We start from the raw sequence: 20,108 nt of genomic DNA on the forward strand, positions 1-20,108 counted from the left end.
CTTCCGCTCTCGAAATAGAAAAACACACCTGGCCTTACTCAGCCTTACTCATTTTTGACTTGTTGTAGGAGCGGTCGGTAACAACAAATAAATCCATAAAATGCCTATACATTACGAGATCACTTAAAGACACCGCGGATCAAACAAAGCACGGCCGCGCGCACGAAAAGGTAAAATGAAAGAAGGTGCCGATGTTCATAATGTTAATGAAAGTGCAAATGAATTTAAATTCCTCCAGCAGTCTCATAAATTCATTTGCACTTTCATTAACATTATGAACATCGGCACCTTCTTTCATCATTAACTTTATTTCATTCATTTTCCGAGTACAGTGGGAGAGTTTTCCTCTGCGTGTGGCGCTCAATGATTTAAACGCTTTATTTTGTTGCGCCGTATCCGTCTCACTCATACCGGCTCCCGTGACTCCCCGTTCAGTTCCTTCTGCCATTATTTCAGTTTTCAGCGTCAGCTGTCAATATTTATTAGTGTTTCAGTTACGTCTTTATTTAATTTTACCTTTTCGTGCGCGCGGCCGTGCTTTGTTTGATCCGCGGTGTCTTTAAGTGATCTCGTAATGTATAGGCATTTTATGGATTTATTTGTTGTTATCGAACGTTTCCTTTGGTTCCTTCTGTCGGTTTTAATGTTTGATCGTAACCAGGTTCGGAAAACAGCGCATACGCTCGTTTACTCACGGTACCGGTGAGATCGGATTCTGGCCGCAGTCCAGATCAATCCAAGACGACGTGACTCCGGGACAGCTTCGCTCACTTCCACCTGGCCTGGCGTTCCTTCCTCGCGTTTTAGATAGAGGGCCTATTTTTGACTTGTTGTAGGAGCGGTCGGTAAAATCAACGCGCATTTGCTCGTATTGTCACTTCAAAATTCTTTATTTATTGTTCGGCAAAAACAACCTAAATCACAATCAAAATAAATGAGAATTCAATGCCTAATGCCTAATGCGTAATGCGTAATGCGTAATGCGTAATGCGGTCAAAAATAATATCTCCTTCCGCTCTCGAAATAGAAAAACACACCTGGCCTTACTCAGGTGACATTTAAATAGCCGACGCCCCCTGACGTCATCATTACATCATCACAAATCAATCAAATCAACAGAAAAGGCAGTTTCATTGTGCACGATACAAATGTAGTGGAATGGCTTCTACAGGCCTGTTGACGTCATCATTAGAATCCTTATTACCAAAATAAACAAAGATTTGATGTAAGTCATTACCAATCACAATCAGCTTTATTGTGCTGCACTTCACTGTCCACATACTGTCCGTGTTTATTTATACAAATAAACAAGAACAAGATGAATAAATGCAGGTAAAGCTATGCGTACATCTGAAGATGTATATTACCTAATTATGTACATACAAGAACATAGCAGTGAGTTTAGGTCAATTGCAAATGCAGGTGCTGTGGGTTCAATTGTTCATAAGTGGGACGGCCTGAGGTCTTGGTATATATATATATATATATATATATTCAAGGGAGTGTCAGACACCATCACAAATCCATTCATAAATGTAGTTTTTCACACTCTTGGGCTGATCTGAACAAGGTTCTGTGTGACGTTTGCCGGTGGAGAGATCAAGGTGAAGACCTTGTCCACGGTGTACCAGATCTTGTCCCCTAGTCGTGGCCAATCAAAGCGGTTTCGCCCAATGATGTGCATGACTTTGACCTCAAGGGCACCTGCAGACGGACAACGGGTAAAGTAAGACAACTTGGGCAAGATATAATAAGTATTGCTTGTATTTGAAGTTTGATTCAAAGGGAATGGAAACAAGAAGATGGGCAAGTAAGAAATAATGGAGAGAGAGAAATATCATGGAAAAAATAAAAGATGTAGAAATAACCTTCTTCTTCAATGATTCCAGGCTGTAGGGACCCGTTTGCCTGTCAAGGTGAGGTCCCCTTGGTTGGTGTGTTCAGTTTGTTTTGACGCGTTCAAATACTCCATGAGACATTTCCACTTGTCTTTAATTGTGCTTTACTTTGTTCTTTAATGACACCATCCAATTATCTCAGTACATGCCTCCTCCACCCTGTCACGTTCACCCTGTCACGCTCACTCTGTGACGTTCACTCTGTCACGCTCACTCTGTCACGTTCACCCTGTCACGTTCACCCTGTCACGCTCACTCTGTGACGTTCACTCTGTCACGCTCACTCTGTCACGTTCACCCTGTCACGTTCACCCTGTCACGCTCACTCTGTGACGTTCACTCTGTCACGCTCACTCTGTCACGTTCACCCTGTCACGTTCACCCTGTCACGCTCACTCTGTGACGTTCACTCTGTCACGCTCACTCTGTCACGTTCACCCTGTCACGTTCACCCTGTCACGCTCACTCTGTGACGTTCACTCTGTCACGCTCACTCTGTCACGTTCACTCTGTCACGTTCACCCTGTCACGTTCACTCTGTCACGTTCACTCTGTCACGTTCACCCTGTCACGTTCACCCTGTCACGCTCACTCTGTGACGTTCACTCTGTCACGCTCACTCTGTCACGTTCACCCTGTCACGTTCACCCTGTCACGCTCACTCTGTGACGTTCACTCTGTCACGCTCACTCTGTCACGTTCACCCTGTCACGTTCACCCTGTCACGCTCACTCTGTGACGTTCACTCTGTCACGCTCACTCTGTCACGTTCACCCTGTCACGTTCACCCTGTGACGTTCACTCTGTCACGTTCACCCTGTCACGTTCACTCTGTCAAGTTCACCCTGTCACGTTCACTCTGTCACGTTCACCCTGTCACGTTCACCCTGTCACGTTCACCCTGTCACGTTTACCCTGTCACGTTCACTCTGTCACGTTCACCCTGTCACGTTCACCCTGTCACGTTTACCCTGTCACGTTCACTCTGTCACGTTCACCCTGTCACGTTTACCCTGTCACGTTCACTCTGTCACGTACACCCTGACACGTTCACTCTGTCACGTTCACTCTGTCACGTTCACCCTGTCACGTTCACCCTGTCACGTTCACTCTGTCACGTTCACCCTGTCACGTTTACCCTGTCACGTTCACCCTGTCACGTTCACCCTGTCACGTTCACCCTGTCACGTTTACTCTGTCACGTTCACCCTGTCACGTTCACCCTGTCACGTTCACTCTGTCACGTTCACCCTGTCACGTTCACCCTGTCACGCTCACCCTGTCACGTTCACCCTGTCACGTTCACTCTGTCACGTTCACTCTGTCTCGTTCACCCTGTCACGTTCACCCTGTCACGTTCACCCTGGCGGAGCTAACAATCCAACAATAACAGAATATGTGATCATACACACCAGTAGTGACAAAACTTTGAGCATAACTGAAGTATGCTAGTTAGCAGGTTGCTAGCATGCACATCTTTGAAGATAAAAACACAATACTTTGCATGAAAGAGTTTACGTCGTTGAAGAGAATAATGTGAGAATAAATAATGAGAATAAACCGAATATGTGTTCGGTGGTTTGGAACACATTTATATCAGAAGTATAGGATGTAGCTACAGACTGAGCCGTGAGGTAAAGGCAGAGTGTCGCTGCCTGGTCGAACATGCAGGCGTGTGGCTAAAGGTCCGGCCCGGCAAGAGCTGTTTCGCTAGTGACATGAAAACTGGGGACAGCATTTTTTACGTATAGTTTTTACATTTTTAAATTAAACCCCAACTCAATCTAAATCTAAACTTCTGTTTGAACTTAATCGTACAGATCTTGAAATGACACCAACAAATAGTTGTAAGTGTTATTTACAGAAATTGAAATTTAGATGTCGGGATTGTGGACAGCTACTATATCAATGAAAGCTTATCACTATCCAATTGAATGTGTTGGCTTTAAATAGACCATAAATATTCTCAGTTAATATGTCTGAATACATTGTTTTGTTAAATAGTTCTTCTTGTTGGGGGACAGCACTTTGAATGAATTTGGTAGAATGCCCCATGCAGGTGTAGAGGTAGGATGTAGTTCCTGTCCTGTAATAATACATCAATCATAATGAAAATCATTGTTTCATTTGCCATTGTTTTATTGATATGTGCTGTACATCATCCGGGGGGATAAACCGTATTTAAATCTACTCGGTGAAAAGCTCAAAGTATTAAAAGTCTAAACGTGCTGAAACAGACTCCAGATCTGCTTCATTCATTCATCAGCGCTGATTGTTTTATTACATTCCAAACCAACCCGAGTCCCGGATGTCTCCCCCCAACAGTCCACATGCCCCCCGCGTCCCTCCTCCCATCAGGTGACCCCCTGCATGGTGCATTGTGGGAAACGGGGGGTACGTTGAGTTGCGCAGTGACGTCTGGTCGTGTTTTCATGGTCACGCTGAATGAGTTGAGAATGAATCTGTTTCACATCTTCCGCGTCTGAATCCACACTCACGAGTTCTCACACATTTCATATTTTAAATTAAAGGCTGACAAGAGCCGCTTCTCCAGAACAAAATTCTTCATCAAAGCATTTCACTATTATGTGCTTTTCTCATAAAGGGGAACAAAAATCCTTGTGTGCAATTATGAATATAAAGTTGAACTAGTCATCTATTTGCAACCTATTACATTACACAATCATCTTACACAAGTCCAGCTAAGCAATCAGCAGAAAGACAAGTCTGTTGGACATTTTAATAGAGACATATTTGTCAATAAAAAGACATTGGGATCCTTCGACACAATTTAAATTGCAGAGATTAAGCTACGTTCATGAGACTCACAGGTTTGGTTCAGCAGGGTCGTCTTCATGACAACTCTCATGACTTTTGCGGCGTGAATATGATAACTAACGAAAAAGAATTCAAACATAAAAGGACTAAAAAGAGACACAACATGAGCATAAAGAGATGTGTATTTGAATCTCTGATGTCGGAGAGGAGGCCTTTCTCTCACGTTCAGTCGCCTCTTACAGACAGCGCTCATTAGGATGCGTAAAAGCCGACGTGTTTCATGTGTTCTCACACAAACCACGTTCATTAAAAGATGCAATCAATCCCTCGTTGTCTCGATTAAGACTCATCTGAATCCACTAAAAAAAGATCCTCTTAACAAAACCAAGTATGCGTTTTTTTACTTTGTCTTCTTGCTTTTTGGCCTCTTGGTCTTCGCTCCTGATTTGGCGGCTTCATCCTGAGAAACGAGATCAGAGTGTAAGAGAATGATAATTATCTTACATTAGCAGTGCACTTAACACTGCCAAACGCTGTTTTAATATTTAAGTGCTGTTTTAAAGCTCATGACTCAATGCCCGCCCGCCCCCCTGCTGTGCTCGCCTGGCTTACCAAAATGTGAAATGTGAAATTACTATGCACTGATTGGCATTCCCCGACTGGTTTAATGCATTCAAATAATTACATCAATCCAAACATGGCGTTCTTAAGTACTCTACTCTAGAGCATCCTACTGTAATACCCCCCCCCCCAACCCTCCCCTTTCAGGCGAAAAGCAAAACTTAACGACGTTTCCATTTCTAAAAACATGAATATGCGCGCTGCTCCTTCTTAAATAAACTCTCCACAACCCTCGAGATGCCATCACCGGTACACAGGAAGTGCTTCCATCACGGGGACGACACACAGGAAGTGCTTCCATCACGGGGACAATACACAGGAAGTGCTTCCATTACCGGACGACACACAGGAAGTGATTCCATCACGGGGACGACACACAGGAAGTGCTTCCATCACGAGGACGACACACAGGAAGTGCTTCCATCACGGGGACGACACACAGGAAGTGCTTCCATCACGAGGACGACACACAGGAAGTGCTTCCATCACGGGGACGATACACAGGAAGTGCTTCCATAAGGGGGACGATACACAGGAAGTGTTTCCATAAGGGGGACGATACACAGGAAGTGCTTCCATCATGGGGACGATACACAGGAAGTGCTTCCATTACGGGGCGACACACAGAAAGTGCTTCCATCACGGGGACGACACACAAGAAGTGCTTCCATCACGGGGACGATACACAGGAAGTGCTTTCATAAGGGGGACGATACACAGGAAGTGTTTCCATAAGGGGGACGATACACAGGAAGTGCTTCCATCATGGGGACGATACACAGGAAGTGCTTCCATTACGGGGCGACACACAGAAAGTGCTTCCATCACGGGGACGACACACAGGAAGTGCTTCCATCACGGGGACGACACACAGGAAGTGCTTCCATCACGGGGACGATACACAGGAAGTGATTCCATCACGGGGACGACACACAGGAAGTGCTTCCATCACGAGGACGACACACAGGAAGTGCTTCCATCACGAGGACGACACACAGGAAGTGCTTCCATCACGAGGACGAAACACAGGAAGTGCTTCCATCACGGGGAGGACACACGGGAAGTGCTTCCATTAGGGGGACGATACACAGGAAGTTCTTCCATAAGGGGGACGATACACAGGAAGTGTTTCCATAAGGGGGACGATACACAGGAAGTGCTTCCATCATGGGGACGATACACAGGAAGTGCTTCCATTACGGGGCGACACACAGAAAGTGCTTCCATCACGGGGACGACACACAGGAAGTGCTTCCATCACGGGGACGATACACAGGAAGTGCTTCCATAAGGGGGACGATACACAGGAAGTGTTTCCATAAGGGGGACGATACACAGGAAGTGCTTCCATCATGGGGACGATACACAGGAAGTGCTTCCATTACGGGGCGACACACAGAAAGTGCTTCCATCACGGGGACGACACACAGGAAGTGCTTCCATCACGGGGACGACACACAGGAAGTGCTTCCATCACGGGGACGATACACAGGAAGTGCTTCCATCACGGGGACGATACACAGGAAGTGTTTCCATAAGGGGGACGACACACAGGAAGTGCTTCCATCACGGGGACGATACACAGGAAGTGCTTCCATTACCGGACGACACACAGGAAGTGCTTCCATCACGGGGACAATACACAGGAAGTGCTTCCATTACCGGACGACACACAGGAAGTGATTCCATCACGGGGACGACACACAGGAAATGCTTCCATCACGGGGACTATACACAGGAAGTGCTTCCATCACAAGGACGACACACAGGAAGTGCTTCCATTACCGGACGACACACAGGAAGTGATTCCATCACGGGGACGACACACAGGAAATGCTTCCATCACGGGGACTATACACAGGAAGTGCTTCCATCACGAGGACGACACACAGGAAGTGTTTCCATCACGGGGACGACACACAGGACGTGCTTCCATCACGGGGACGACACACAGGACGTGCTTCCATCACGGGGAGGACACACAGGACGTGCTTCCATCACGGGAAGGAGAGCTATGAGGTGTAAATGTGTTCAGAGATTTAATTTGACTTCAACCAAAATAGTCACTCCTTCCTTCCGGCAATATTTGTCTGGCACCCGGAACGGACTCAAGGGGTTTTAATCGTTACTCAAACAACTTTCTGATTTCCATCAACATCATATCTGGAATTATGAAACCTAAATGTTTTCCTGCCGAGAGTCTGTCCAACTTTACTCAAACTCAAAGAGTTATTTGCCTTAAAGGGTCATGAAGGAAATACCAATGCATCAAGATAGCGATAATAATACGAGCATAACACAGCATCACCATTGATGTGCATTCATTGTGTGTCATTGTGCCCCCACCAGGTTGGCAACCTTCAGGTTCAGCGTGATGATGGAAAACACAGTGTGGGATGTCACATTGCGTTTCTGTAGTCACGTCCCCATTCATTCTACACACTGGTCATTAAATGTAGATTGTAGATTTTATTAGGCTCAGAAATTCATTTAGCAGAATTGCCTGCATTGAAAGTGTTACTGAGCTCCATCCTGCAGCATTCAAACCTGTAACAAACCCCTCATTGGGCCATTTCATCCCAACTTGACGTTTAACTTAAACGTGCAGCTGAAGAAAAATCACATCTGCAGGAGACACTTATCGGGACGCAATGATTGCTTTGCTTTTCTGACCTGTCAATCAAGAAGCTTCAGACGGGCGTCGGGCAGCAAAAACCAAGCGGTTCGTTTCAGAATCAATCGTAAACAGGTTTTTAAAACCACTTCGGGAAGTGGAAGCGGGCGGTTCTGCAGAGGAGTTGATCTGCTCTCCGGTAATCAGCTGTCACAGAGGTCCAGGGGGGGGATGCAGCCTTTGAGAGGAAAACCATGTTCTGATTCCTACAGACCTGATGGGCTTTTGAAGTCCGGTTCGTTTTAAGAGCAGGTTTTCAGGTACCTTTAATCTACCGGAGCCATCGGCTCAAAAGGTCGATCGCGTTATCCGGTAGAATAAGAACACAAAGAAGACTTCAAAGCGGATCGGACCTAACTTCAGGCCGCTGAGAGGGTGTTTGATCTGCAACATGTGGCCACCAGGCACTTCAAATGAAGCCGTGTTCCTAACGCAGCAGCTGCTGTGCAAGCAGACACGCTACGGCTTAATAACGAATACATGTCACTATGACGCAGAACTACACGCCGTCTGAGCGCCGCCTCTATTCTGACCTTCAGGCTCCTGACTGGTTGTCAGAAAGGAGTGAAAACCAATCAGCGCGCTTAAACCTCACTAAGACGTCTCGTCACTTAAACCTCACTAAGACGTCTCATCACTTAAAACTCACTTAGACGTCTCGTCACTTAAACCTCACTAAGACGTCTCGTCACTTAAACCTCACTAAGACGTCTCGTCACTTAAACCTCACAAAGACGTCTCATCACTTAAACCTCACAAAGACGTCTCATCACTTAAACCTCACTAAGACGTCTCGTCACTTAAACCTCACTTAGACGTCTCGTCACTTAAACCTCACAAAGACGTCTCATCACTTAAACCTCACAAAGACGTCTCATCACTTAAAACTCACTTAGACGTCTCGTCACTTAAACCTCACTAAGACGTCTCGTCACTTAAACCTCACTTAGACGTCTCGTCGCTTAAACCTCACTTAGACGTCTCGTCGCTTAAACCTCACTTAGACGTCTCGTCACTTAAACCTCACTTAGGAGTCTCGTCACTTAAACCTCACTAAGACGTCTCGTCACTTAAACCTCACTAAGACGTCTCGTCACTTAAACCTCACTAAGACGTCTTGTCACTTAAACCTCTCGTCACTTAAACCTCACTTAGGCGTCTCGTCACTTAAACCTCTCGTCACTTAAACCTCACTTAGGCGTCTCGTCACTTAAACCTCTCGTCACTTAAACCTCACTTAGACGTCTCGTCACTTAAACCTCACTAAGACGTCTCGTCACTTAAACCTCACTTAGACGTCTCGTCACTTAAACCTCACTTAGACGTCTCGTCGCTTAAACCTCACTTAGACGTCTCGTCGCTTAAACCTCACTTAGACGTCTCGTCGCTTAAACCTCACTTAGACGTCTCGTCGCTTAAACCTCACTTAGACGTCTCGTCGCTTAAACCTCACTTAGACGTCTCGTCGCTTAAACCTCACTAAGACGTCTCGTCGCTTAAACCTCACTAAGACGTCTTGTCGCTTAAACCTCACTAAGACGTCTTGTCACTTAAACCTCACTTAGACGTCTCGTCACTTAAACCTCACTTAGACGTCTCGTCACTTAAACCTCACCTAGACGTCTCGTCACTTAAACCTCACCTAGACGTCTCGTCACTTAAACCTCACCTAGACGTCTCGTCACTTAAACCTCACCTAGACGTCTCGTCACTTAAACCTCACTTAGACGTCTCGTCACTTAAACCTCACTAAGGCGTCTCGGGTTTGATTCCTGGCTGGACAGACGGCTCGTCGGCCCGTTTCTTTTGGATCGTCACTATCAAACAGGACGGAACGAGCTGCCAGAGGTTCCCATCAGCAGAGAAGTACTCGTGTGTCGGCGGGCGTCCCTCACCGAGGCGGCGGCGTACCCCTCCTCCACCAGGAGGCTCCTGGCACAGTTGTTGATGTGCTTGAAGCGGTCCGGACCCAACAGGACGCCTCCGTACCACCGCGACACGACCACCGCCACGTTCCGCACATCCAGGATCTGTGGGGGAGACACGGACACGTTCAGCACGCCAGACCACGCCCCCTCATCCCTGGCTCGGGTGATGAAACTGCTCGAGGTTATTTCCCCTTTCGTGGTCACTTTGATCCTCCACACAGTCGGAGGAGAAAATGAGGCTTCACTTTCATCTCCGAGTGTCGCTTTGTGGCCGAGCGGTGTTCAGCAGCACGAAGGTCTGATTCATCATCCATGAGATTTATCTGTGATTAAAGCTGCTCTCATCATTAGGTTTGTATTAAACACTTCAGATGCTTATAGTGTGTTTGTACGAGGATCAGGTTCTACCACACTAGATGTTTAGAGAACCAGAGCAAAGTGATGTTCTGCTGTGCACAGATGTTAGAAGCTAAAAGAAGAGAGGTGAACAATGCATTGAGAATATTTTCACTTCTTCGCTTCCTAAGCTGTAATTGCACCAGACTCCATTGATAAAATCAGTATTTTTACCTTGCAGACAGCAGGAGCCGCTAACCTCAATGCTTAGTTAGATTTGGGTTGTTATTTGACTTTGAATGAATCAGAAGGAACATTTTGAAACCCGTCATTCACACCACGCAGCTTAGTTTATACTAAGCTGCTTCGATCTCTGAAACACCAGAGGACACAACAACAAAACAAGCCCCAGAATCAGAAAGATAACGCAAGAATAATCGTCACCTTTAATAAGAAAAGAAGTATTATACAGAAACGGGGGTTGAATCAGGAGGCCTCCTGTCCTTAAAGCTGAGGGCCTTGTTAGTCAAATAAGATCCGTCAGAGAGCTATCGGTGACGGGTCCGCTTCACCGAGGAGAGCGTTAACCGAGGTCAACAGAGCGAGGTCAGAAGGAGTCTCGGCGCTCGAGCTCCCGTCACAAAGGTCTGAGAATATAACGTGAATATAGAACACTTAACCTCCAACAGTGGACCAGATAGTGAGGATTACTTTTCACAATGTGGCCTGAACGCGCTGACAGTAAATTCACGTTAATCTTCTGCTCAAACTCTGAATAAAACTAAGCAACCCCCCCCCCTCATGCTGAGGCGTGCCATGTCGATGGAGAGGTCCACATCTGGCTGCCGTCACTATTAATCAGATCCGTTCCTTAAAATATTCATTACGATACACTTCCACAGTGAGAGGAAACAGGAAGAAAGGCTGGTGGAGCAGTGAAGTCACAGAAGAATGGATGAAGGAGGGAGCTCTTCATGTAAAATGTGCTCCACAAGGAGAACATTAATCAGTGCGGCGCCCTGAAGGAGGAGGAGGACGGCCCCAAGCCGCCACTCCACCTACAGAGGTCCACATCAGGCTAAGAGGAGCATGCGTGAACTCCAGTCAGATGTTCAAAATATGCACACAAACTGTCACTTCTCTCTTCCAAACCTGGTTTCTTGACCACAATGGAAAGGTCACAAGGTCAAGGAATACATGTGAAGGAGATTTCTGAAGGAGAACATTACGGCATGAGGTGATGTAAAGAAGGTCCAGCGAAGGTCCAGCACCTTTCCGGAGCATCGGGAAGCGTGAACCAGCTGCCACTTCTCACTCCGGAACGTGGACCGCGAGTATGGTGATGGTTTCCAGGGTTCCCGCCATAATAGTACCTGCTTCATCGCTGTGGTCTCTAAGAAAATGACTCCAGAGCGTCGTGTGTTTAAGCTGCGTTCTCTGTAGTGACCAGCAGGGGGCGACTCCTCTGCTCCCATAGACGTCTATGAGGAAATGACCCTACTTCTGTGCAGTGACCAGCAGGGGGCGACTCCTCTGCTCCCATAGACGTCTATGAGGAAATGACCCTACTTCTCTTGAGTGACCAGCAGGGGGCGACTCCTCTGCTCCCATAGACGTCTATGAGGAAATGACTCTACTTCTCTGTAGTGACCAGCAGGGGGCGACTCCTCTGCTCCCATAGACGTCTATGAGGAAATGACTCTACTTCTCTGTAGTGACCAGCAGGGGGCGACTCCTCTGCTCCCATAGACGTCTATGAGGAAATGACTCTACTTCTCTGTAGTGACCAGCAGGGGGCGACTCCTCTGCTCCCATAGACGTCTATGAGGAAATGACTCTACTTCTCTGTAGTGACCAGCAGGGGGCGACTCCTCTGCTCCCATAGACGTCTATGAGGAAATGACTCTACTTCTCTGTAGTGACCAGCAGGGGGCGACTCCTCTGCTCCCATAGACGTCTATGAGGAAATGACTCTACTTCTCTGTAGTGACCAGCAGGGGGCGACTCCTCTGCTCCCATAGACGTCTATGAGGAAATGACTCTACTTCTCTGTAGTGACCAGCAGGGGGCGACTCCTCTGCTCCCATAGACGTCTATGAGGAAATGACTCTACTTCTCTGTAGTGACCAGCAGGGGGCGACTCCTCTGCTCCCATAGACGTCTATGAGGAAATGACTCTACTTCTCTGTAGTGACCAGCAGGGGGCGACTCCTCTGCTCCCATAGACGTCTATGAGGAAATGACTCTACTTCTCTGTAGTGACCAGCAGGGGGCGACTCCTCTGCTCCCATAGACGTCTATGAGGAAATGACTCTACTTCTCTCTCGATTTATTCCATCAGTGCCATGATGTTGTACATGTGTCAATAAAAGGAAATGGGGGGGGGGGGGGGGGGGCACCAGGAAGAACCAACCGGATTTATCCAAATTCACCAAGTAGCCAAAGCACTAATTCCCAGTAACTCGCCGCTCTGACACGGTCACACCGGCGCCGCCATCATCTCGCCAGCGAGTACGAACTGTGACTCGAGTCCCGGAGCTCATCTGTTGACGCCACTCAGCGCCTTCTGCTAACGAGAACGACAGAGCTACTTCCAGCTGGGGAGGGAAGCTTCGACGCTGTCGCAGACACAAAGCGCCTGGACAATTGGTGTGTGTGTGTGTGTGTGTGTGTCTGTGTGTGTGTGTGTGTGTGTGTCTGTGTGTGTGTCTGTGTGTGTGCGTGTGTGTGTGTGTGTGTGTGGTAGAGAGAATCGTTGCACCGTCTGACAGCACAAGTGCCTCTTTGAAATGTGCAATGAGAGAGATTTTGTGAAATTGCTTTGCTGGGCTATTTGTGTGGAGAGGCTGGGGGGGTTTACACATTATGTAAATACGAGTGCTGTTATCCACGAGCCAATAAATGATGTGAAGAGGAGTTTTTCTCAAGAAAATAAGGAGCCGTCTTGCTCTCATCAACTTCATGGGAGACGAAATGATCCAAACATAGTGATATTAATCATTAGTTACCATTAAACACAACTCCTGACACTTTCTTCCTCTGTCCCATTGTTTGGTCGTATTTGTTACTTTTCTCTGTTTCTTACTTTCTGAGTATTAAACACGACACAACATACATATGTGTATTTATGTGTGTATATATATATATACATATATGCAGATATAAACACGTGGTGTTCAGAGAACATGAAACTCGTGAGTTCTTTAGTTCTTCTAGAACCCGGTGCAGTTCAGCACTTCTGCCTCCTGTGGCTGGAATGAGAACTACAAGCATCCCACAGACAAAGAACAGGGATTTGTCACCTGGTGAAGCATTTTTTTTTTTATCTCTGGCCTTCGTTCCCAACGCGTGCACTTTGTTCGGCGTACTTGAATGTTTATAAAAACACGGCATCATAATCGGTGAGTCGCCCACTGAGAGGCTCCTCGCCGGTTGAAGACGCGTCGCCATGGCAACCCCAAACGAACCCTGTGTGACTGAAGGATGATTTGTGGGCTGAATAATAGACCGTTAATTCCACCTGACGTTTACATCGAAGCATCGACAGCGATGTGGCACTACCGCATTGCATTGTGGGAGGTTTACGGCGGCAGGTCATCCGGGGGTTACGTTCTGTAACGTGTGTGATTTCTACCTGCAACGGGAAATGAAACCGTCTTTAATAAAAGCTTTTGATGTTTTTTTCCAAAGCTTTATTTATCTACATTCCATATTTAAACGATAAGGAGACGTATGAGCCGATCCTGGCTCAACCCCTGATGGCAGGATGGCGAGGTAAAGAGGGGCGCAGGAGTCATATGGAAAATGTTCAATGTTTTTTTTCACTCGCCCACGTTTCACAGATGAAGCAAAAAGGAAAGTTCCTTTTGAAAAGTAATTCATAATTAGTCATTGAAGCCCTAAAACCATCTCTTCATGTTCCCTGGACCGTCATCTTTCATATTTAAAATGTCTCCATATTAAGTCTTGGAGGCCTCAGCCTTAGAAGTGGTGAAACAGTTATCTTCATAATTAATGAAGCTGTATTCATTTATTTAATATCTTAAAACAATATGATTTTCATGGTGTAAAATGAATAATTACCATGAGTTCAGAACACTATTTTCTGTTCATTATTCAATTCGATGTATCAGGACAGATGATGTCGCATCTGTAAACACTATGAAGCCTCTGAGGGAGATTTGACAAAATAAAATTAATTGAATTGAATTTAAATTATGTGAACCAGTCTCAGTGTAGTCCTGATCCTCTATGTGAACCAGTCTCAGTGTAGTCCTGATCCTCTATGTGAACCAGTCTCAGTGTAGTCCTGATCCTCTATGTGAACCAGTCTCAGTGGAGTCCTGATTAATACATGAACCAGTCTCAGTGTAGACCTGATCCTCTATAAGAACCTGCAGTAGGTGGAGCAGCCGCCCCCCCGCTGCTGTCTCCCCGTCGTCCTCACAGTCCTGCAGGAACTGGTTCTTGTCCTCACAGTAGATCCTTCAAACACACAGATCCCAACAGGCGCATCTTTAAATGTCAGTGGTGGTGACCCCCATGAGAAACACACACTACACACACACACACACACACACACACACACACACACACACACACTCCTCATTACGCTGTAACGAATGAGAGGGATCTTCATAGAACGTCACTGACCTGTAAGCGTAAATGTTGTGCGTGGCCCCTGAGATCTTCTTGTTCTCGTGCAGCTTCCCCAGGAACAGTTTGACCTGCAGATGACATCACTGCATCACTACGACATCACTGCATCACTACGACATCACTGCATCACTACGACATCACTGCATCACTACGACATCACTGCATCACTACGAACCAGAACCTTTCTGGTTTGGGCTCTCAGGGCATCACAGCATCTTCACCATCAAACTGATTTAAGCTTTTAATACATATGCAATAATAAAACTAATACACACATTTTTATATATATACATATATATATATACATATATATATATATATACATACAAATATATATACAAATATATATATATATATACAAATATATATATATATATATATATATACACAAATATATATATATATATACATACAAATATATATATATACATACAAATATATATATATACATATATATACAAATACATATATATACAAATACATATATATATACATATATATATATATACATATATATATATATACATACACAACAAATAGTTCAAGAAAGAATATAATATATAGAATAAAAATACTCAATTTTACGGAACATTTATTGGACTTTATTCTTAGGAAGAAATAAGTTATTTTAACTTGTGTCCACACAAAGCAATAATGAGACTTTCTTCTGAAGCAGACTGAGCAGCATCGACCTCCATTTACCTTAATTAAACCAAGTTCTGTTAACTCTTTTTTACAAAATGTACGTCTGATATAATATTTGAATATTGAGCTCTCAGTTTGCGTATTAACAAACAACTGGAGATCCAGACTTGAATCTCTTCTCTCCTCGGCCTCTTTTTCCTTAATAACAGCGTCTCCCTTTGAATATGTAAATGCCGCTCAAAGCACCTGCTCCCCGGGGGGTAAATGTTTAGGAGTAAACAGCCCTCCTCAGCAGGTGGAAGCTTTCAGGCCCAATGGGGGCGTTTCTCCTCCAGAACCTCGGAGCGACATCATCCAGCAGGAAGGAGACGTGTCGATGTTCCACTTTATTAATAAGCACGTTTATTTCTCCAACGAGGCGTCGCTGTCCGACAGGTCGTGTGTTGTTGTTGTTGTTGTAATTGTTGTTTACCTGTTTGGGAGTCACCACGGGGGCTAAATGAGGCTGGAAGGTGCTGCGTCGGTCTGTGATGGTGCTTCCATGTTTTATAGGAGGAACCTCTTCATCTACATGGATGGATGGATAGATAGAGACATGGATGGATGGAGGGATAAATAGACTGATAGATACATGGATGGATGGAGGGATAAATAGACTGATAGATACATGGATGGATGGAGGGATAAATAGACTGATAGATAAATGGATGGATGGATGAAAGGAGGGATAAATAGACTGATAGAGACATGGATGGATGGAGGGATAAATAGACTGATAGATACATGGTTGGATGGATGGATAGATACATGGATGGATGGAGGGATAAATAGACTGATAGATACATGGATGGATGGAGGGATAAATAGACTGATAGATACATGGATGGATGGATGGATGGATGGAGGGAGGGATAAATAGACTGATAGAGACATGGATGGATGGAGGGATAAATAGACTGATAGAGACATGGATAGATGGAGGGATAAATAGACTGATAGATACATGGTTGGATGGATGGATAGATACATGGATGGATGGAGGGATAAATAGACTGATAGATACATGGATGGATGGAGGGATAAATAGACTGATAGATACATGGATGGATGGAGGGATAAATAGACTGATAGAGACATGGATGGATGGAGGGATAAATAGACTGATAGATACATGGTTGGATGGATGGATAGATACATGGATGGATGGAGGGATGGATGGAGGGATAAATAGACTGATAGAGACATGGATGGATGGAGGGATAAATAGACTGATAGATACATGGTTGGATGGATGGATAGATACATGGATGGATGGAGGGATGGATGGAGGGATAAATAGACTGATAGAGACATGGATGGATGGAGGGATAAATAGACTGATAGATACATGGTTGGATGGATGGATAGATACATGGATGGATGGAGGGATGGATGGAGGGATAAATAGACTGATAGAGACATGGATGGATGGAGGGATAAATAGACTGATAGATACATGGTTGGATGGATGGATAGATACATGGATGGATGGAGGGATGGATGGAGGGATAAATAGACTGATAGAGACATGGATGGATGGAGGGATAAATAGACTGATAGATACATGGTTGGATGGATGGATAGATACATGGATGGATGGAGGGATAAATAGACTGATAGATACATGGATGGATGGATAACAGAGTAGAAAACACACAATATATACACAGGAAATAGAATATAAAATGAACATAACAAACTAAATAAACATACCAAAGAGCAAAGATTTAAAGCAGAGGATCCGTGTTACAACGAGGCGCGTTTCAGGAAGTGGGCGGTACCGTTTGAACGATCCACGAAAAGATGTGACGGTTCAGTGTTGAGCTTCAGAGTCCTGAGATCCGGTACCTCTTCATCATCATCTTCCTCCTCAGCTGTCACGTTCCTCTCCTCTGAAGGATCCTCTGAAGAAACGAGAGGAGTCACTACTGGACTCACAGCTTTCACATTTAAGACTCACTATGATTTTACGTCAGTAAATATGAACTAGTTTGAAATCCAAATTCTGTCTTTTGTTTCTGCGGCGTTTATTCCACACGGAGCCCAACCCCCTCCCGTAGTCAGCTGTCGAAATTAAATTAAATTAAAACAAATTGCAGCACTTAAATTGTACTTATAATGGCTCTTTTCTAAAGTTGTAGATCGACTTATTTGATGAAATTGCACTTTGTTGTTTCTTGATGTTTTGTGTCTGTTTCCTTATGGTTGAAGCTTATTCTCAGTCGCTGTGGATAAAACGTGATGTAATGTGATATTACCTCATCGATCCCAGAGAGGCAGACGATCGTTCAAGAAGACTCCCCATACTGGCGAGGAAAGTTGATATCTCATGTATTAATTTCTCAGATCACGCCCCCCCCCCCCCCCCTCCCCCCCGGGGAGAAAATGCTGATGGCGACACCTGTGGAGGAATCTGATTTAGGAATCTTTTACTCCTCTTACAATCCAAAAGGTAAAACCGAAGCCATTACATAGATATTGATCAGGATCCCAAGCTGTCACTCAGAGCCGGAGGTGGGGGGGGGGCTTTTTCCTTCACGCCCCCCCAGCGGCCTTTTGTGCTCATCTGATCCTCAGATAGCCGTTGTGCTAATGGAACTAGATTATCCCGCGATTTCGCTACAATGGATGGATGTAATAATTTGGATGTTATCTCATCATCCTTCTTCGCCGCCTGGCTCCGCCCACTTTACGCGGCGGGTAACTACAACTTCAAGGAGGCGCTGAGAGAAAATGCTCCCGGAGCGCGATGACGCCATGTGATCACATCGTGTCCCACCGGTTGGTTGAGTTATTTCAAAGTGACGTGATGCAAAGTTGATTACGTCATTTTTTAAAGCCCAAACGTCTTCTTACTCGCGAGTTATTTTTGTTCGTGTTTTTGTCATAAGATTTTTGTCATATGAGGTGGGCGGGGCCTAGCTCATTACTGGCCGCCGTGAGACGTCTCCTCACCCGCCTCTGAGCGCCGGGACTTCTCCACGAGGAACTCCCGAATCCTCTCCACCCACAGGTGGAGGATGCTCTCCCCCGCGTGCCCCCTGCAGACACGGAGACGAACGAGGGCGAGTTGAATCCCAGAGACACAGGGACCCCCCCCCCCCCCCCCCCCCACGCGCATCATCAGGTCACAAAGAACTCACGCGTAGAGGTCCTCCAGGCCGCTCGCCAACGCCGTCCTCTCGAGGCCTCGCAGCCACGCAGCACTACAGAAGGAGAGCAAACAGGTGGGGGGGTCGAGTGGGAGGGCGAGAGGCCCCCGAGGGGGAAAGTCCCTTTGATTCAGCACATCTGTGCGCAGATTAAATTTGAAAGGCAAATAGACTCACTTGATCTGGTAGATGGGCGGAGCGGCACTCGGATAATCAGGTGGGAGCATTATCTGATCAAAAGGGGAGATTGAGATTGAAGAAAGAAACGTTTGACTAATACATTTATAATGATACATTTATAATGATATATGTCATTATATGTATGTCATTGTTTCTCCATCTACCTGTAAACACACAGTCACTTTTGGCTCCTCCAGGTCGTCGGATATTCTGATGCAGAATATCCTGGAGGCCTCGTCGATGACGCACCACTCGTCTCCGTAGATGGAGGACAGAGCCTCCACCTCCTCGATCTGGACCAGGGGACAAAGACCCATCAGCACGAAGACATCCGAGAAGACCATTTGTGCAGAGATGAAAATATCCAACTTGTGAAATGTTTCATTTAAAGCCGACACATCAGAACAGATCCCAGTATTCCTTTAGTCCTGATCCTCTATGGACCTCCATCAGTCAGCGAGACCAGTCAAGATGTTTCTAGAGAATCCGGACATTGGACCTCTAGAATAGCATCTCCTCCTCCAGGAGCAGAGCTTCTCCTACCCGCATCATTTCTTTATTGAAATTAAAAACACTCCGTGTTTTTCAAATAACACACTAGTACACACGGGTTCGTGTGCATGTAACCGTGTTGTTTTCTCGTATCTTCATTCTTCACTGTGCTGATTTGTGACCCGTGAAGAACCTGCTGAGCTCCAGACATCACGTGCACATTACGTTAATGACGTCACACACCAGGGGACCTGCGTTGTGTGCGCGCGTGTCTTGTTATTTCTGATGCGTAACTGGACTGGATTCATTCCCGGTACCGGTACCGGTACCGTGGGACACTGTGAGATGTCGTTTCCGCACCGCGTGCTGCTGGAGCTCCTGCTCACCTGGCCCACAGGTATCGGTGCTGGCCGCACTAACACTAACGCAGACTTCCGGCAGCGAGGCTGTCTTACTTGATCCTGGAGGTCCGCTGCGTCCCCCGGATGTGTGACGTCAGCCATGTGTTCAGCTACTGGAAACCAGGAAGCAAGTGAGCGAATACGCCGTTAACGTGAAATCTAAGGCACGTAAAGCACATGTTGACATCCAGCCCGCGTGCGTGACGTCAGCGAGTGTCAAGAGCTTCCGGGGCGAAGAGTTCCCCTCGACAAAATAAATAAAGGCGAAGCAAAGACGGAAGCGTCTCGAGTCACGTCTTTGCTTT

General features: G+C 45.9%; 1 protein-coding gene across 8 annotated transcripts; it reads right to left on the bottom strand.

Moving 5' to 3' along the window:
- Positions 1-4,624: 4,624 nt before the first annotated feature.
- On the bottom strand, positions 4,625-20,034 carry impact (impact RWD domain protein). Of its 8 annotated transcripts, none has more exons than XR_013468528.1 (11): positions 19,858-20,000; positions 19,075-19,203; positions 18,908-18,960; positions 18,722-18,784; positions 18,534-18,619; positions 17,360-17,482; positions 16,012-17,191; positions 14,889-14,962; positions 14,630-14,720; positions 9,867-10,001; positions 4,625-5,136 (listed from the first exon to the last, which is right to left on the bottom strand). XR_013468528.1 is itself a non-coding variant. In XM_078107696.1 (11 exons), the coding sequence occupies exons 1-11, from the start codon at positions 19,903-19,905 to the stop codon at positions 5,077-5,079; spliced, it is 1,083 nt and encodes a 360-aa protein (XP_077963822.1). In that variant the 5' UTR covers positions 19,906-20,034; the 3' UTR covers positions 4,625-5,076. The 8 variants fall into 8 exon arrangements, 6 of the variants coding, with proteins under 6 accessions (XP_077963822.1, XP_077963825.1, XP_077963823.1 ...); XR_013468527.1 differs by having other exon boundaries at positions 19,789-19,933; XM_078107696.1 differs by having other exon boundaries at positions 16,012-16,106; positions 19,732-20,034.
- Positions 20,035-20,108: the final 74 nt, after the last annotated feature.

Source organism: Gasterosteus aculeatus, chromosome 8 (assembly GCF_964276395.1).
Source record: "Gasterosteus aculeatus chromosome 8, fGasAcu3.hap1.1, whole genome shotgun sequence".
In the NCBI taxonomy this organism is placed as follows: Eukaryota; Metazoa; Chordata; class Actinopteri; order Perciformes; family Gasterosteidae; genus Gasterosteus; species Gasterosteus aculeatus.

Excerpts from the sequence above, each read along its gene's own strand:
- impact (XM_078107695.1), bottom strand. The coding sequence starts at position 19,905 with ATGGCTGACGTCACACATCCGGGGGACGCAGCGGACCTCCAGGATCAA. Across the intron at positions 18,785-18,907 it reads CCGCCCATCTACCAGATCAA|TGCTGCGTGGCTGCGAGGCC; the intron begins GTGAGTCTATTT and ends CTCCTTCTGTAG. Across the intron at positions 14,721-14,888 it reads CACAACATTTACGCTTACAG|GATCTACTGTGAGGACAAGA; the intron begins GTCAGTGACGTT and ends GTGTGTTTGAAG.